Source organism: Nyctibius grandis, chromosome 6 (assembly GCF_013368605.1).
Source record: "Nyctibius grandis isolate bNycGra1 chromosome 6, bNycGra1.pri, whole genome shotgun sequence".
Lineage (NCBI taxonomy): Eukaryota > Metazoa > Chordata > Aves > Nyctibiiformes > Nyctibiidae > Nyctibius > Nyctibius grandis.
In genome coordinates this window covers 60,793,701-60,812,300 of record NC_090663.1, presented here as the reverse complement: position 1 = coordinate 60,812,300, position 18,600 = coordinate 60,793,701, and the positions used below count along the sequence as shown (strand labels likewise).

Here is an 18,600-nt window from a genome sequence, read left to right as displayed (position 1 = left end):
GCTTCCGCCCCGACTCCGCCCCTTCCCGCGCGTGCGCCTCGCCGGGCCCCGCCCCGGTCCGCATACTTCACCCCGCCCACGGCGCGGGTTACGCTCCCGGAACCGCTGCCTCCGGCTCCTGGTTGCGCGGGGGGCCGGGCGCGGCGGCGGACCCGGCTCCGGGCGGTGAGCGGCGCGGCTGCCCCCGCACACTCTCTTACTCCTTCTCTCCGGTAAGAGCGCGGCGGGCGGCCCCGGGGGAGGAAGATGCGACTTCGCCGGGACCCGGTTTGGGAGGAGGAAGAGGGGAGCCCACACGCACACTTGGCGACGGCTACCCCGGTCCCGGGGCGGGGCGAGCGTTGAGTCTCCCTGTGGTGCGGGGAGGGCCCGGGCGGAGCCGGCGCGGAGGGGAGGCGGCCGCGTTGGCCCCGTGGGTGCTGGCGTCCCTCCTGCAGGCGTCTGGAGGGACGGTCCCTCCTGAGCACACGGGCATGGCCTTGAGGAAATGGGGCCAGGGCGGTAAGGGGCGCGGGAGGCGCCCCGGAGCCGTCCCGGGCTCTGCCGGGGCGGGAGCCGGTCGCGCTGCTCTGCCTCCGGGCAGCGTGTCGGGGGGGTGGCTCCCAGCTCGGGGCGCCGAGCCGTGCCGGGCTGCCCAGCCCGTTCCCGGGGAGAGGCGCGGGGCCCGGGCGCTGGGCTGGCGTGTCTGCGGGCTCGGTTGTTACCGCCGTAACGACACCGGGAGGTTCGGCTCCGCGTTTGCGATAGGGACCGGCCCCGGGCGCGGCTCCTCAGCGAAGGCGGCGCTGGCCCGCGGGTGGGGACAGCGCTTGGGAAGAAACAGGCCAAGCAAATAGGGTGATGTACGCGTAGGACAGGGCATGTATGTAACTTGCAACCGCAGCACAGGGTATTTTGGGATTTAAAGATGGTGGCATTTTATTCTCTTAAGCATTTTATTTTTGAAGAGTGACTCCCAGATGAGAGGCCTGTTCTTCGTTCTTAAAGGAAATGTCAGGGAGAAATTTGCAGCAAGTCTGTTGCAGAGGATGGGGTCGTGGCTTTGGTGTAACTAATTCAGAAAATCAGTTTTAGCTAAAGTTTGGTTCTTCCACCGAGAAATCACCAGGAGGATGATGTCTCGGGAATTTGTAAACCTGATAAATTTCAGTAGGCATTGAATTAGGGAGAGGTGAAAACAATAATGGAGATCTAATAAGTTGACCAGTGACTTAAGCCAATGAGCAGTGACATCTGTTTAAACAGCATCTTCAGGTCCGTTTTTGCAGAATATTGAAGCTTGGTGGTAGCAGGGATTAGCAAACCTCAATTGTGTAGGTATGATTTTCACATTTACTTCAATAAATGTTTTTTAGAAAACTGATTTTTGTGGCAACATAACTATTAATGCAAACAAAAACATTTTTGTAGAAAGGTAAGGCAGATGTAACAGGAGAAGGGTTTGATTAAACAAGGACCTCATGACAGAGTTCCAATATAAAAAGACATATATGAGAGGTGGAAGTGGAGAGACAGGCTACAGAGGAGGAATGTAGAAATATTGCCCAGGCATGTGAGGATGGTGTTAGGAAAGCCACAGCTAAGCTAGATTTGAAACTAGCAAGAGATGTCAACAGTAACGAGATGCTATTTGTCAAGAAAAGGATTCAGAAGGAAAATACGGTGCTGCTGCTGAGTGGGACAAGTGTTTTAGTGACAGCGGACAAAGATGAGGGTGAGATAGTTGATGTTGTCTTTGCCTCAGACTTCACCAATAAGGTCTCCCAGGCCTTTTGCCACAAGGCAGGGTTCAAGGAGAAGAGGAACTACAGTTGTGGAAGAGGATTGAAGTAGGGATTGTCTACATGAAAAGTCCATGGGCCCAGGTGGGCTGCATTCAAGGGTGCTGAGAGCTGACAGTATATTCATGAAGCTGCTGTGTCATCCTTGAAAGGCCATGAGATTGGGGGAGATCCCTGAATACTGGAAAAAGGCAAATGTTACGTTCATCTTCAAAAAGGGCAAGAAGGACAATCCAGAGAACTACAGGCTGGTCAGCCTCACTCCTTCCACCTGGAAAATGGATCATGGAGGAAGCCATTTGTAGCCATAAGAAGGAAGGAGCAGGTGGTGACTGGGGATAGCCAGCCTGGGATCTACCAAGGATAAATCATGCCTGACCACCTGGATTGTCCTCTGTGACAAAATAACTAGTTCTGAAGATGAAGGGAGAGTGTTGGATGTCATCTACCATGCACTTAGGGGGACCTAATAGAAGCCTTTGTATACCTAAGAGATTATTGAGAAGATGGAGCCAGTCTTTCTACCCAGGTGCACTGCAGAGGAAGGAGAGACAGCACAAGTTGGAACAAGGGAGGTTCCAGTTTGAAGTAAGGAAATGAGGACAGTTAGGCAGGTTGCCCAGAAGGTTTGTCATATTCCTGTCTTCAGAGGTTTTCAAGATCCAAGCGGACAAAATCCTGGGCAAGCTGGTCTGAATTCAGTGTTGGCTTTGCTTTGAGTGGGAGGTTGCACAGGGTGACCACTTGGGATCCCCTCCAAACGGAATGATTCTGTGACTTTTAACTAATGTACTGTTTGTGAGGAGTGGAAAACAGCAAATATAGGGCAATAGTGTAATCTTAGAAATTTTGAATAAACAGGTTACAGTGATACTGATTGAAATATTAATTTAAAAGTACAGTTTGGCATATGCTGTAGAATAGAATGTAAAATGAAGAATACCAGTACTAGTAACTCCGTAGTAGAAGATTTTACTCCAGTCTTCTAAAATTCTTTGGAGAAGATGTCAAATAAATAACTGATTAATACAATTGTTCTGATTAGTATAGTTGTCCAGAATATTAAAGTGTGTGAGTTTTGAAATATCCCTCCCAAGAGATAACTGAGAAACTATGTTGTCACGAATCAAGTCTCAATTAAGATACTAAAACAAAAACTGAAAATAGAAGTTCACTTTTCTCTGCTTTTAATGTTTTCCTTGATCTGTTTTATTAAGATTGACATTAAATCTGAAAGTGATCTGGAAAAGGCATTATTGGTAAATAAGCGAAATCTACCACTATCACAGTTATTAGTCAGGAAGAGAGAAAATCCTAAGGAACAGAAGAATTAAAAGGGGAAAAAAAAAAAAGATGAATTAATATCATGGTGGTAAGTGAAATTAATTATTGATGAACGCAGTGCAGTGCATTGGAAGGAAATTTGTGCTACTGATTCATGTTGCTGGATTTTAAGTTAACTGCTACAGGTGTTGAAGATAGCTGAAAAGGATATGTGAGTGAAAGTCCTTTTAATCATCAGTGTCAGTGAAAAATAAAAGTATTGCTGAGTTTATAAAGAATGGGTTTGATAATAGCATTGCAATATAAATTGGAGGTGTGCACTTTCTTGAAAAAATATCTTCAATTGTACACGTCTCAGAAAATAATAGAAATAGGTGTTCAGAAACAGGCGGGTGAAAATATGACCATATCTGAAAATGTAATGTAAGTAGATCCATTTAATTGAAAGTGATGATGAATAAGATAATACATGTGTAGGCATGCAAATTAATATCTGGCAAATACATGAAAATAAAGGGACTCTTACACCCTGGAAATCTAACAAGTCTATTAAATTGGAAGACCACATATTCTGTATAGTACTCAATTTTAAGTTTGTATGTATTTGGCAGAAGGCAATAGTATGCTCAAGAAATGAGACTTGAAAAATTCTTAGACGTTTTAAGAATAACCCAGTAATTAAACATTTTTTTTTTCCCACACAGGGATTTAAGCTGGTTAGAGTAGTCCACATTGGGAGATTACTCCATGATTGTCCATTGTAGGATTTTTAATATTATCTCACATACTTCAGAGAGTTTTGTTACCTTGTATTTGGTCTTGTCTACCCATCGTCAAACAGTGCTGATACAATAGTGAAGAAGTGTCAGAGACCTAAGTTGAGAAGGGTGCTTTTAGGGCTAGGCTAATGCGTTAGTGCTTAGTCGCAAGAGGATGCGCTTGAGTTCCTGTCCTGCTCCATGAGTTGCCTGTGTGTTCCTTTTAGTTACTCCTTTGTGCAAAACCAGTCCTGCTCTGAGTTCAAGGTTTGTAATACAGCCCTCTAATCACAGCTGCGTTATAAACTGCTACACAAAAGGCAGTGTCGTAGTCACTTTTTCCTGTTTTTTTTTCCCTAAACAACATTTTAATAATTTTCTGTGCAAAGATTTCCAACAAGAAAGTCAAGGAGCGCTCTCATGCAGAATAACCTGTGGCATCATCGTTAAAACACTGTACTGTTCTTGCTCCAAGACTATCAAGTTGCTATATGCTGGCTTCACCACCAGAGGAGCAGTTCATGAATGAAAACCTGAATGAATGTAATTGGATCTTAGGTTTATAAATATCAAACCACTGTTCTGATCCGTAAACATCTGGAAAAGGCCACTACCAAAAGCAGTAATTTGTCTTTTGGGCCAGGCCAGTTATTGGTGTTAACACAACTGTCAAACAGGTTATTGTGGTCCAGTAAGGAGAGCATATTTATGAATTTACTTTTTTCAGATGTTGCTATTTTTGAGACAATGTATGCCTAAATGGAGCATACTTGAACTGTTTAATAAGCCCAGTTCCCTCCCTTCTCATCAGAAATTTCTTGTGATATGTAGCCTATGATGTTATAATTTACGCTTAAGAACAGGGCAAGAATTGCTGCAATTTCATATGCAAATGAAAAAATAAGTACAGAAAACCTTTTTAAAATTTTGATTTTAAGAGTTCCTTAACAATAGATGTCTTTAAAAAGCTAGAGCTAGAAATAAATCTGGGAAGTGTTACCTTCAGAAAGATGAAAACACAATTAATATGCTTACACTTGTTCTCTAAATAATACAGGTATCCTGAATTGGCTGCTAATGACTGTTGAAGCTACCTGTTCCTTGCATACCCAAGTATATATTCCTAGAAGAAGCCTCAGAAAAGAACTTAAAAGATTTTTTTTTTTAACAGGAAATTATTCCAAATTTCTGAAATTGGTAATTTAATTCTACTGTTTTCATTCAACAGAGGGTTTAACAGAGTCCTAATTTAAGGTTATATGGTACTGAAACTTGGAAGGCATATTCACAGAACAAAGAAATGGAAGAGAGAGCCTACCCACAGAACTCGGGAACAGCCTGAAAATTTATCAGAGGTAGATGCATAAAAAAAAGAGGGTATGTGCTTTCTGCGTGCATTGAATTCACTTTTTGTAAACATCAGAGAGAGACTGAGTTGGCTGGATGGGGCTTGCACCGCAGTCTCTGCTTAATCAGTGAAAAAGCAGAGTAACTGATGTGTAGTACTTACTAGCAGAAGTTCTGTGGCTACCAGAAAATTATTTGACAAGTAGATTAAGGAAGAGAGAAGAGGATTCTTAACTCTCTGCTGGGTCCACTGATAAAATCCCTATGAAGTCTACTGTATGTTGGAACTCCTTGATGATCTCAGTCGAGTGATTCTCTGGTGTCTCGTGAAAGCTCAGCATGAAATAAAGGTTCCTGGAGACTTCTAGGCAAGAGCTGAGGGAGCAGGCTGCCACTGCTGGTGTTTTGGCCGGAGAGGTGAAAGTTCACTGCCTTGAACATCAAAAGGAATTCATCAGACAAAACCTTGGAAGCTCCAGCTGAAAAAGCTGTCCAGGCAGTGCTTTTGAGCAGAACTGATGAAAACCTTTTCAAGAATGTCTTCTAGATTACTGTATAAAAAAATAAAACATCCTGGTGTGTTTTAAATGAGATTTGAAGGGATTATTAACAATACCACTTCTCATCCATTTTGGAAAAGAGCAAGAAACTTCCCATGTTATTTCTTAAATTATTAATTGTTAATTACTGATTAAGTTAGAGAGCTATCTATCTTTGTAGGGACAATTTCTCATGTAAGTGCAGTTCCTTAGAGCGTCTATTAAAGAAATTAACAGAGAAAGCTCCAGAGTGCAGGAATGCATTGCTATGAAGCAAACATTTTTTTTAAAAATTTTGTTAGAACCTTTTCCTCACTTTATTCCATTTATATTGACACTGTGGCATCTTAGAGCTCTGGGTAGTCGTTATTTGACATGAAAACTAGGCTGTCATAAGGGGACTTGGATAAATCACAATGAGTTATAAATTTTCCATTGTTTCAGATAAATTTAAAAAAGGACAATATATTTTTTCAGATTTTTAATATATATATATATAAAATCATATACTAGCTGGTTTATATGTCTTATATTGTATCTTACAATGAGCTGTTCTTTTCAGAAGTTTCAAAAGTTAATTTTTCTACAAGTAAGAGATTTTTCTCTGTTATTCTTAAATGAGCAAGGAGATAGGAATGGCTGTATGTGCAAATAATGTTAAGGAGTAGGATAGTAATTGCTTTTCTTGAAGTTTACACTTACTTTGCATACTTTTCAATGTTCTGTATGTATGGAATATGAAGAATATGGAATATTTGTTCCATTTATGTAAGTATGATGAGTTTAGTTTCCGAACATCAGATATGCTAAAGAATGAATTTGACATCATTTCAGATGCAAAGCTAAATTCAATTTCTGCAGCTCTGAGGCTCACAATTTGTCATCTGCTAATGATGATAGTTAATTCACATATCACCCTTGCTGTGATTTAATATAATTTAATTTTACAAAAAAAAATCTTCTGTGAGATAGTTAGCCACATGCTGTTTGAGTTATGCTTCATATGAATAAAGTTGTTGTTTTTCTTTTTTTTTTTTTTCCCCCTTAATACAAAGACACCACTATGGCTGCTACAGTGAACTTGGAGCTTGATCCCATTTTTCTGAAAGCCCTTGGATTCTTGCATTCGAAGAGTAAGGACTCTGCTGAAAAGCTGAAAGCACTTCTTGATGAGTCTTTGGCCAGAGGATCTGACTCAAGCTATCGTCCATCTCAGAAGGTATTGGTATTAGAGAGCATGGGTCCTTTTTGTATGCCTTTTTAAAACTCCTGCTATTCCTAGTTTGTGTTTTATAGCTGAAAAGTTAAAAGAGAATCAGAAATTGAGGAAAAAGAAAAAGTGATTATGGATAGTTCATATTCGTCATTACCCTTTTATGCAACGTAATCCATTCGATTAGTTGAAGTTAATGGAAAAAAAATCTCTTTACCTTGTTGGTGTACCAAGACCTGTAAAAGAGATATTCAACGCTATTGCAAGTGTCATGACTTTGTAATAGTACTTTTTGTTTTCACTTTTATATCAGTTTTGGCATTTTTGTCTGTAAGCTATCATACACGATGTCCAAGGTGAACCCAAAATTATGTATTTCTCTAGTTACAATCAGAGCTAAAAGGTCTTTAAAATGCAGATTATTTTTTGCCACAGATAAATATGAATCAAAACAAACTGTTTACTGATAAGCTGGATCTTTTTTCTTGAAATTCTGTTGATGGAGTCACACAAGAATGAAAAACACCGTATGGTTCAAAGCAGAAATGATTTGCAGGCTGAAACCGTTGCTATGCAATGGACAAACATTATTTTTCATCTACTGAAAATCACTAAACACCTGCTAGAGAGAATATTTGAATCTGAGATTAGTGTATGGAAATTACCAAGCAGGGACATCCTCATATTGCTACGTATTGCCATATGGATAATGAGGTAGTGTTCTCCCCCAGGATGCCTAGAAGTTAGTCTGGTATGTTCTAATGATGGTCTGTATGCTGATACATTAGTAATATTTCATTTCTACATGTACATGGTTCCAAATAACTAAAAGGCACTATTACTGCTGCAGCATACATCAGGCTTGTGCTGTGTGGTCTAACTCCGTTCTATTCAAATTGTTAACTCCCTGAAACCTAAACTGCAGTTCTCTCTAACACAGGTCTCAAAACTCTCAGGAGCCCTCTATGTCAAAGCTCAAAGAAGCATTGGTTTGTGGTTTAAAGAGGAAGCAGGGAGGTGAATAATAGTGCAAAGAGACTTGGGAAGCCAATTCTGATAACAGCTTGGCTGGTAGTCACCTGCCCTCAGGTGAGACTGAGGCTCAGGCCAGAGGAAGAAATCTTTTGTTCTCCTCTTTTCAGTGTGCCTCCAGTATCAGCTGGACTGCAAAGTTCAGACATGGAAAAAAGTACGAGAATTCCTTTCCTTGCATTCTCAGGCTGCGGGATTAGTTTGTGGTTGACTGTGAAATCCAAGAACAGAGTAAGGAGCACAGGGTTACCACAGTCAGACAGATGAGGAAATCCATTTCAGACTCTGGATGCAACAGGAAGTCAGCAAACCTGGGGGGGACTGAAGCTCAGGGCTCAGGACCTGTCCCAAATATACAAGCAGAGTATGACTCCTTCTTATCAAGCTGAGGGTGGAGGGGTACCTTGCTCATGCACATTGGTGTGATTAATCACTCATTTACAGACTCGCTTGCTTATTGTCCGTTGCTGACACTAATGCGTCATTAATAAGACCTATTGATTTCTGTTGAGTTCTAAATTTATTAATCTGATAGGTGAATATGGACTGAGATTAAGCGGAGGTCAATATTTTTCTCCATGAGCGAATGAAGTATTAATGTCTGGTGACATCAGATGTCAACTTATGTTTTCAGCTTATATTCAATTTTCTCCTCAGAACTATCTGAAAATTTGTGTTCATTATCTCTTTGAATTTTAAAAGCTGAAAAGTTTTCCTTTTTTAATTAATGTTCCAAAGAAGATCTGTCTTTGGAAAAGGAGCGCCCTTTCCTTTGGAAGGTGAGTGGTAAGGAGAGGTTTTAATAATTGACTGCAGCTTAAACACACTAATTTGTTGATGTGATATGAAAATATTTAAGAAATGATTTTAAAATATATATATATAGATGATCAATGTTATATGACACGTTTGCCTATCCTGTTATCTAACTAACTGCAAACTAGGAAGTAACTCAAGTGTAGGGTTTGCCTTCGATTTTTGTTTCTGTTTTTAGGAAGCAGAGCAACCAAAAGTATCTGTTACCAAACCTATTTCCAGCAAGCAAGAGCCTAAAGCTTCTGCTAGTTTGCCTTCTGGCAACAGCAATGGCAAGCCCACTGCATCAGAAAAGGTGAAAAAAGAAACAGAAAAGAGATCTGCTGATAAAGTAAGTAATTTTTGTTCTCTAATGAAATAACTTGGTTAATAAACTTGAAGATATTTTAGACAGAAGCTCTCCTTTTTAACCTGTGTAAGTCAGCTCACCTAATTGGGCATAGCCTGTGAGCTGTGTTATCCGATCATGTTGCCATTTAGGTGATCCAACAACAGTCTTGTTATAATAATTCTGTGAATGTTTTTCCTGCTCATTGCAGAGGGGTTAGACTAGGTGACCTTTAAGGGTCCCTTCCAACCCAAACCGTTCTATGATTCTATATTTTAAATATCCTGATAATAAGAGGTTACTAAAATGTAGGAAGCTGAAATGTGAGATTCCCAAAGCTTTTTCAAGAATTTTGAGGTGAAGTACAAAAAGTGGACTTCAGTGTCTAGTTCATAAACATTTTGAAGAAAATATGTATCTAAGGAAAATATGTTGTGTGTATGCTGTGTAAAGTATACCTTCTTATACTGCTAACCTAATTTTTCCAGTCATTTTCTCATTTTAATAATATCCATTAGCTTTTTGCATTTTCACATTCTCTATGTGTGTGTGTAATAGATAAAAGGGGATACTGCTGAAGGAGCTGATACACCAAAGAAGCCCAGACTAGAGAAGCAAGAGGCTCGATCCTCTCCTATTACAGTTCAGACGAGCAAGGATTTATCCATGCCTGATTTATCTAGCTTTGAGGAAACCAGTGCTGATGACTTTGCTATGGAAATGGGATTAGCCTGTGTTGTTTGCAGGTAAGTCAACATTGCTTCATTGCAATTGTGTAGTTACTTTTTTCTTTTTTTTTTCTGTGTACTATTGAGTTAATGCTTCCTGTAGTTTTTATTCTGGAAATCACTTAAGCACGTATCCAAAATTAATAATACATTTAAGCATCCTTCATGAATAAGAATGGCTTCTTGAAAATGAAACCTTTTAATGAGAAAAACAACTTTTCTTCTTCAAGAAAGGTCAAGTGAAAAATAATAAAACTAGACAACATGCAAAACCTATCATGACAAATACTGATTTTTAATTATTGGAAAACAAGTTAAAATATTAATGGCTAATAATAAGCATTTAAAAAAATCAGTTCCCTTCTGAAAACATTTTTAGTGGCATTATTATCAGATTTGTATGTGTTGCTACTCTTTTCATAATCATTTGACATTACTTTACACATAACCATGTTTTTTCAGTTAACAGTGTAAATATATCTTGCAGTCAAGACAGGTTCTTTTTACTTTTCAGTAAGGGCTCAAAAATTGGATCTTTAGTAACATTCTGCTAACTATAGCGTTAGTGTTAACAGAAGTATAAAATAAGCTTTTGAATATCCACCCTGGGATCAAATCATTTGAATCAGAATTTGGTTTCACAGATTATTTGTATTCTTGTAAGTTCCCACGGTTGCCAAAAAAGAACAGTTTGGCTCTTCTAGTTGTACCTCGTTCCCTGTCTTGTTTAGGGGATGTATTGCCTGTACAGGTTTGTGATCAGCTGAATTGGCTTCTGGATCAGCTCTCCACTTGTTTTTTTCAGTAGGTTTATGTTTCAGGCAGCTTAGTGAGCTTATGCTGGCATGTGTGTGGATGCAGGAATTAGAGCTAGGACAGAGAGGAAGGTGGGACTGGCCTTTTGGTAGCAGTATGTATTTTAGCTCAGCTTAAGCCGGTTGGGAAACTGTGCTTTATAACTTTGCTCTTCAGTCATTTCCATGGTCGTTCCTGTTGTGCAGATAAGGAGGTATCTCCAGTCCATGGAAGATAAATTTCTGTTGTCACAGCTGATTATACTGTCAACCAATTGTGGACTGATGAGATTTCATATCACATGTGTCCCATGTGTTAGCTCAAATGTTTGATTTCTTATTATAGACATTGGAAAAGGAGGAATGGTTAAAACATTTGAAGTATAAAATAAATATTTCAATTTTACCTTTCTTCCTGCAAATTCCATTTTTGCTGTCTCCTACGGGGGCAAAGCCCGGTTCAGCAGTATGTTAAAATGCTACTAAAACCAGTATGGTATTAACTTATTTGGCAGGAGAGGATAAAGAGAAGTTTTGTTTAGATAGTTTTGAGCTCCTGTAGATTATTAGCCCTGCATCTTCCCTGGGAAAGGAAAACACATATAGGCATAATGAGAAATGGCTGCAAAGTAAAGAAAGAAAGTGCAACTACTGTGCCTAGCGTGACCAAGACTTTGCTTTGAAAAGCATAGGCCGGGTATGTGGTTCCATTAGCTGTTCCGCAATCAGTGTTTAACCTGGCTGCTGAAGGCGTTGCTTCTAGCTAATCGTGGTCACAAATTCATAGTGCTTTTGCAAAAGATGCATCTATCCTGGCTAACTAAAATAGAATCGTAGAATCATAGGATAGTTTGGGATGGAAGGGGCCTTTAAAGGTCATCTAGTCCAACCCCCCTGCAGTGAGAAGGGACATCTTCAACTAGATCAGGTTGCTCAGAGCCCCATCCAACCTGACCTTGATGGGTCAGGATCCCTCCAGGGATGGGGCATCTAGCACCTCTCTGAGCAACCTGTTCCAGTGTTTCATCACCCTCATTATAAAAAAAAGTCTTCCTTATATCTAGTCTAAATCTGCCCTCTTTTAGTTTAATACCATTACCCCTTGTCCTATTGCAACAAGCCCTGCTAAAACGTTTGTCCCCATCTTTCTTATAAGCCCCCTTTAAGTACTGGAAGGCTGCAATAAGGTCTCCCTGGAGCCTTCTCTTCTCCAGGCTGAACAAACCCAACTCTCTCAGCCTGTCCTCGTAGGAGAGGTGCTCCAGCCCTCTGATCATTTTTGTGGCCCTCCTCTGCACCCGATCCAACAGGTCCATGTCTTTCCTGTGCTGGGAGCTCCAGAGCTGGATGCAGTACTGTAGGTGGGGTCTCACCAGAGCGGGGCAGAATCACCGCCCTCGACCTGCTGGCCACGCTTCTTTCTATGCAGCCCAGGATATGGCTGGCCTTCTAGGCTGCAAGAATAGCTTTCATTAAGCTGATGCCAGAAGGAGGGAGAAGCACAGTAGAGAAAGAAAAAACCCATTAGAGAGCAGATAGCAACAGTCACCCAATGCTCAGGATTTGTTTTCATTTTGCGTGAAACCTGCTGGAACTGATGTCATGTGGTTCTCAACCTCCAGCTCACACTGGACAGGATCTTTTTCAGAGTACTCGTGCTTCAGACTTTCTGAATCCCACACATTGGTTAGACAGTATTTCACTATTTACTGCTCAGCTTTCAACATGTGGACCCGTTTTGGGGTTGGCCATCTTGAGCCAAAATAGTAACATCCCAGTACATATGAAATATAAAAGCACTGGATACTCTGTAAAATAACTCAAGTATGAATAGTATTTAGAAACTGACATCTTTTAATAACTCGATCGATTATTCAGTCAGTTGTGAATGAAAACACCATGTCCAGTTGCAGAGTAGGTGGGGTTCCAAGCCGAAGGGTTTATATTTATATTGCTTAAGAAGACAAGTTGACAACAAGAACCCAGCTGTGGGTTCACAAATGCAAAATGCTTTTGAATATTAACTATTCCATTTTATAGATGTAAAACAAAAGTAGAGACATTAACTGTTTCTTCAAGATTTGCTAAGTGTCAAATGTATTTTCACAGTGATTAGGAGTATTGAACATTGACGCATGTGGTGTTTTTCTTCCTGTTCTTTTATACCAAGTTAGGCATAAGGAGAGAGAGGGTATTAAAATAAGTTCACCCTCTCCAATACCTGCAGATCTTAGAAAAACAAGACTCACCAGTTATATGGCTCCTCAGTTATATGAAGAAGAAATACTACATACAATTTGCAGATGATAGTGAACTCTGTCAAAAAAAACCCAAAAATATATGTCTTTTAAAAAGCCTGGTTTTGAAAGAACAGCCTTATTTTTTATGAATACTTTTTTGTTTGTTTGTTTTCTGAAAGTAAAAAATCATTAGGATTGTTTCTCGGTTATCATATCATTTAAAAATAAGTCTGGTTTAACTTGTTTCTAGGCATGAAGAGTTCATGTGTTTTTTTAATCAGTCTGGGATTGTTCTTTGTAATTTTAAAATAGGCTGAGTCTCCTCCCTTGAGACATGGGGTTGAAACATCACTGCTTTTTTCTGACCCAGTTTATTTAGGAATAAGAAACAAACAGAAGAGCTTTTGAAATATCCTACATCTAAAATAATGGGCCCTGGAATTTCAGAAAGATTTCTTCCTCTGTTTTTAAATAGCCCATTTAAAAGGGAAATATTTCTTTAGAAGATGTTCTAGTATCCATATGGACAATACCTTCAGACTTCATTTTCCTGTTATATAAAGAAATAAGGTATTACCTTTCCCCACCCATCTACAAATAGAGTTTCCATGGTTACCTGGGTACCTGCTCTTCGGGGATATGAGCAAAAGCAGCTTAGCAATTAAATAGCCTGATTTGTCATCTGAAAGAAGAAATCATTAGGAAAATGGTAGTTGGCTAATTCACAGACATACTCCCAGTCATGTGTATATCACTAATTTGTCATTTATACAGCATGATTACTTTCACCAGAGGCCTACACAAAATTAAGTCCTCATCACCAGCTTACATGTTTGCTTCAAGGCGGGACTGCACAGTTAATCCTCTCTATTCCGTCTTTCCATGATTCTGGTATTATCTCAAATTCCAAGTGTCTGTTTGTGTAGTAGGGACCAAAAGGATGGCTAATAAAACATCTTTAAGGTAGTATACAGCTTGGATGATGATGCTTTTAAATCCTGTAGCAGAAAGCACTCTTACAGGCTTGTCATTGAGAAATTATTTGTTCTTGAACTGTATTGCTGTACAGCTTACAGCAAAATTACCCAAATGTAGATTAGGCCTTTATATGCTAATATAATGAGGAAGTCATAGTTGGTGTTCAGTGAGGTATCTATAAAATCCCCAGGTGAAGCAAAGCAGGTGAGACTTAAATTTCTAATATAAAAATCAAACAGGGAAATCGGAAGTGTCATATACACATGCTTAATAGTATAGAAGTTTTAGATTTTCTTGAGAGAATTCACCTTTAAAAAAGTACAAAATTTCTAAAATATGTGTTAGAAAGAACTCATACAGGAAGAAAAGGAATACATTTCATTTGCTACAGGTAGAAATACACGTGAAAGCAAAAATATTTTTCATTTTTATCTTAAGCCTTGCAAAAATTGCAAGAATTGGATAATCCTTTAAGTGCTTTCTCCCATAATCTGTTCTTAACTATTTGCTCTGCAGGCAAATGACAGTTATTTCTGGGAATCAGCTAGTGGAGTGTCAGGAGTGCCATAATCTTTACCACCAGGATTGTCATAAACCTCAGGTGACAGACAAGGAAGTGAATGATCCTCGACTTGTATGGTATTGTGCCCGCTGTACCAGGCAGATGAAGAGAATGGTAGGAGTCAGATTTTTTGTCTTGTATGAGCACTATTTGAAAACAGCAGGCTATATCTAATATGTAGATTATTTTATAGGTTGCAGAAATCTTTGGAAGCATGTTGGAGAACCATTTTTCTCAGCAGTGCTTCCCTTGCTGCAGCTGTGTATTTTTAATGTAGTATCTCAAAGAGTATTCTGTGATGTGCTGCTTAAACAATGCTTTTTAAAAAGCAAAAGTTAAGTGAAGAAGAGTGAAACAGGATTATTTCTTACTTGGTAAGCAGCAGTTGACAACTTCTTTGATTTCAGGTGATACTCAGTTTTAGTACACGTCTACCAAATAGCCCTCCAGTTTTAGTTTTCTTCTCAGCTTTGGACATGAATGGTTGTTTTCCTGTAAAATGAGACTGCAAATTTCAGTCCAGATCTTAAGTGCTGAGTGTTCTCAGGATTGACAATAAGCTGAGGGTAGCACATTCCAGGAAAAAAATCCTTTTATTTTGATTGATGTGCATTTTAATTTCTTGACTAAACAGACTAATTATTCCTGATCCCACAGGAATCTCACTCATCTCATTTCGAGAAACAAACATCAGAGTAAGAAAGCATCTTTGGGTGCGTGAAACATTAACCATTAGTTTGCGCAACTTTATTTCTGACATTTTAAAATCAAACCATTTTATATGGTAGAAAATGTGTTCTGTTTTGGAACTATTCTATGATAACTTAGCAAATTGTTATATGTTGAAATGGCTCTACTAAGAAACAAGAAAAGAAGGCAATGTGAGATCCTGGCCTAGGAATTATCTTCACTGACTGAAGTACATGATAGTTCTGGTGATCATCAGGCCTTGAACTCAGAGGAGTGTTTGCCTGAGGTCAGTTATTGCACAGGGCAGCCATTGCAGCCATTCAACACTTCCCTTCAATATGCACTTTCCTTTTTTTGTTTCAGCATAAATTCTACCATTTTACCTGCCACGACTTAGCAGACTCCTGCATCCCAGTACTGCTGGATTATGGCCCTGTCTTCCTCAACTTCACCTGTCTTTGCTCTGTTTCTGTGAAGACCCAGTGCTTTCCTGTTCCCTAAGTGTTAACACTGCCGCTCTTTCCACGCTGAAATAGCAAGTCCTATTCAATGTGCTTTTTGGCTGGACTCTGTCCCAAGTACCATGCTCAGTGCTACCTCCACATCCCCTATTACCTTATTTCTAAGGCACTGTTCAGCTTGAAATTATAAAGGCTAGATTGCAATCTGATAATGCTCACACTTTCTCTTAACAGTCAAAACAGTCAATGTTACAGGGCCCATAACTAATTTAGCATTTTTTTTTCTACCACTTATACAGGCTCAGAAGACGCAAAAACCACCTCAAAAACCAGCTCCTGCAGTGGTTTCAGTTGCACCAGCTGTGAAGGATCCATTGGTCAAGAAGCCAGAAATTAAGTTAAAACCTGAGACCCCACCAACTTTCCTAGCATTCAAGAGAACAGAAGTCAAGGTAATGTAGCTGAAATATTCCAGATGAAGTGTTTACATTTTGCTGCATAGTTTATAATTTTTTTCAATTAGACTGATCATTTCTCACAAGAACCATGAATGAAAATAGTATACTATGTGTACTGAGTAGTACACTATACTATAGTGTAGTAATACTATACACATAGTATACTATGTGTACTGAGTAGTACTATAGCATAGGGGTTTTGCATTAGCACTGAAAGAGTGGGAAGAAAAACCTTAATTCAGCTATAAGTCCCTAAAGCATCCAGCTCTTGACTGTGTTTTTATGTTACAAGGGAAAGAACAGAATTTACTCTAGGGATTTTTTTAATGATATTTTATACAAGTAGAAATCCTCATAATTGTATAAAAGATATTATTTGCTCTCTATGTTTTGGTAGTTGTAAGGCTTCTCCTCATGGTAATAGGGAAAACCTAGCTGACCCTGGAGATCTAATTTAGGAAGCTGCTCCTTCTCATATATGTTGCCTCGTTTCTGCTTCTCCAAGTTATTTAATAAATAGTTGCAAGTTGGTCAAAGGTGGTAAACCAGACACAGCATAATAAATAACAAAGTCTAATAAAGCATGACCCTTACCTAGGAAAACACGTCTGTAACTCAGAGTCAAAGTAATTATTCATGTTCTCAAAGTTATGCTTGCCATTGCTCTGCCTGGATGTGAACTGTTATGAATAACATGATGGCTACTGCTCGAGCACATACACTTGTGAATAACTTTTTTCACCTCAGCAGAGTTATTTATGTGCCTAAATGGGTTGTAAGAGTGACACTCGATTTCATTCATCATCTTTACTGTTTAGAAACTGTCTGCGTATATTATGGAAGGGCTATTACTTGAATAGTGTTTTAATTTCTGGTTTGACTCTGCCTTTTGGTGTAACTCTGGTTTAATAATTTCACGTGTGTATTATCCACAGCTGAAAACTGGGGATGATAGGGTTTGAGGTGTGGAAACTGTACTTAATGTGTAGCACTTTGCAGGCAAAGAAAACTTTGTTTGTGGGAGGTTTGTCTTTTGCACTGCCTGAATGGGAAGACTAGAGGAAAGAAGTCAGTGACTTTTTTTTTTTTCAATTTTTCTGTGGTACAGGCTGCTAGGAACTGAGAAGGGGGAAAGGGAAGGGAAGGAAAGGAAAAAGTTTAGATGCTTCTACTTTGACCAAAAGACTAATAAATGCAATACCTAATTGCTCAGGGTCCGATTTTTGTCTGAGCATCTTTCATCTTGTTAAAAAGTGACACCAGGTAACAACAGTAAACAATAAAAGGTGGTGGCTTGCCTCCTGTTTTTATACTTCACAAATTTGGGCTTTTTGTGGTTACTTCAATTAAACCATCTTTTAGAGCTTATGGCGGGTCACAATGCTGTATGATAGCCTGTTAGCTGTGTAGAAGAAAGGGAAGAAGAGGTAATATCGGTTTTATATGACTGGGAAATTAAAAGTTGTCTGCACATGGCATCCTTTCCTTTTCTTGTTAATACTTTCAACTGTAGTGACCAGTGACGAAATATTGTCCACTGGGTGTTCATGGGAAAAGAACTGAAACAGAGGCTCGATCTATTCCTGCTGTGATATGTTACACAAATAGATGCTACTATAATAAGAATACTTTATTTATTTTAGACCTCAGCAGCAATTTCGGGGAATTCAGCCAGTACAAGTGTTTCCTCTTCAGCAACCAGTGGCCTTACAGGATGGGCTGCTTTTGCAGCCAAAACCTCATCTGCCAGTCCATCAACTGCCAAACTGGGATCAACAGCACAGAATGCCAGTGGGAAACCTGCAGCTTCTTCAAATAACCAGAAACCTGTGGGTTTGTCAGGATTATCAACTTCCAAAACAGGACTAGGGTCAAAAATAGCTTCAGCCAACAACAGCACAAGCCCTGTTCAGCTGAAACCTCCTCCACCTCTGACGCTGGGGAAAACCACTCTTAGCCGTTCGGTAAGCAGCGACAATGTCAGCAAAGTAGGTCTTCCTAGTCCCAGCAGTAGTGCGCCAAGCACCAGCAGCCAGGTGAGCAGTGGGAACGGCAACAGCGGGACTGCGGGTAACAGCGGGGGCAGCGCAAGCAAAACCACGGCAGATACTGGTAATCAGTCAGCCTCCCTCAAAGGCCCGACTTCTCAGGAATCTCAGCTCAATGCTATGAAAAGGTTACAAATGGTCAAGAAGAAGGCTGCTCAAAAGAAACTCAAGAAGTAGTATGGCTGCTTGCTAATTTTGTTGGTTGTGTTCTGTGAAACAGCAGCGTTGGTGTTTTTCTTAAAGAAAATCCCCCAGTTACTGGACCAAAACAGCAGTTAAATCAGGGAAGCCCAAAACCTGTGTTATTCAGGAGGTCAGACTTTGATAACCCTAGTATTCCGTCTGACTTTGCAAATCTATGAATTGAATATGTTGGAGGAATTTGCTATTACATGCTCCCGCTTTTAGCTCAAAGCACTGAAACTTGAAATTGTAAAAGTTTGGTATTTTGGAGTATAAAAAAAACAGAATTTATGTGGATACTTAATAAATTGAACTTACTGAAACTGTCATTCTTAAATGTTATTAATAAAAGTATTACTA

General features: G+C 39.6%; 1 protein-coding gene across 5 annotated transcripts; it reads left to right on the top strand.

Annotated features, from left to right (window-relative positions):
• Positions 1–83: 83 nt before the first annotated feature.
• On the top strand, positions 84–18,600 carry INTS12 (integrator complex subunit 12). Of its 5 annotated transcripts, none has more exons than XM_068403561.1 (8): positions 84–212; positions 5,052–5,178; positions 6,765–6,928; positions 8,949–9,101; positions 9,657–9,844; positions 14,355–14,514; positions 15,851–16,003; positions 17,653–18,600. In XM_068403561.1, exons 3-8 carry the CDS (start codon positions 6,773–6,775, stop codon positions 18,232–18,234), a joined length of 1,392 nt encoding a protein of 463 aa, XP_068259662.1. In that variant the 5' UTR covers positions 84–212; positions 5,052–5,178; positions 6,765–6,772; the 3' UTR covers positions 18,235–18,600. The 5 variants fall into 5 exon arrangements, with proteins under 5 accessions (XP_068259662.1, XP_068259660.1, XP_068259665.1 ...); XM_068403559.1 differs by having other exon boundaries at positions 5,052–5,200; XM_068403563.1 differs by lacking the exon at positions 84–212 and adding an exon at positions 473–501 and having other exon boundaries at positions 5,052–5,200.

Excerpts from the sequence above, each read along its gene's own strand:
- INTS12 (XM_068403564.1), top strand. The coding sequence starts at position 6,773 with ATGGCTGCTACAGTGAACTTGGAGCTTGATCCCATTTTTCTGAAAGCC. Across the intron at positions 6,929-8,948 it reads GCTATCGTCCATCTCAGAAG|GAAGCAGAGCAACCAAAAGT; the intron begins GTATTGGTATTA and ends TTCTGTTTTTAG. Across the intron at positions 9,102-9,656 it reads AAAAGAGATCTGCTGATAAA|ATAAAAGGGGATACTGCTGA; the intron begins GTAAGTAATTTT and ends TGTGTGTAATAG.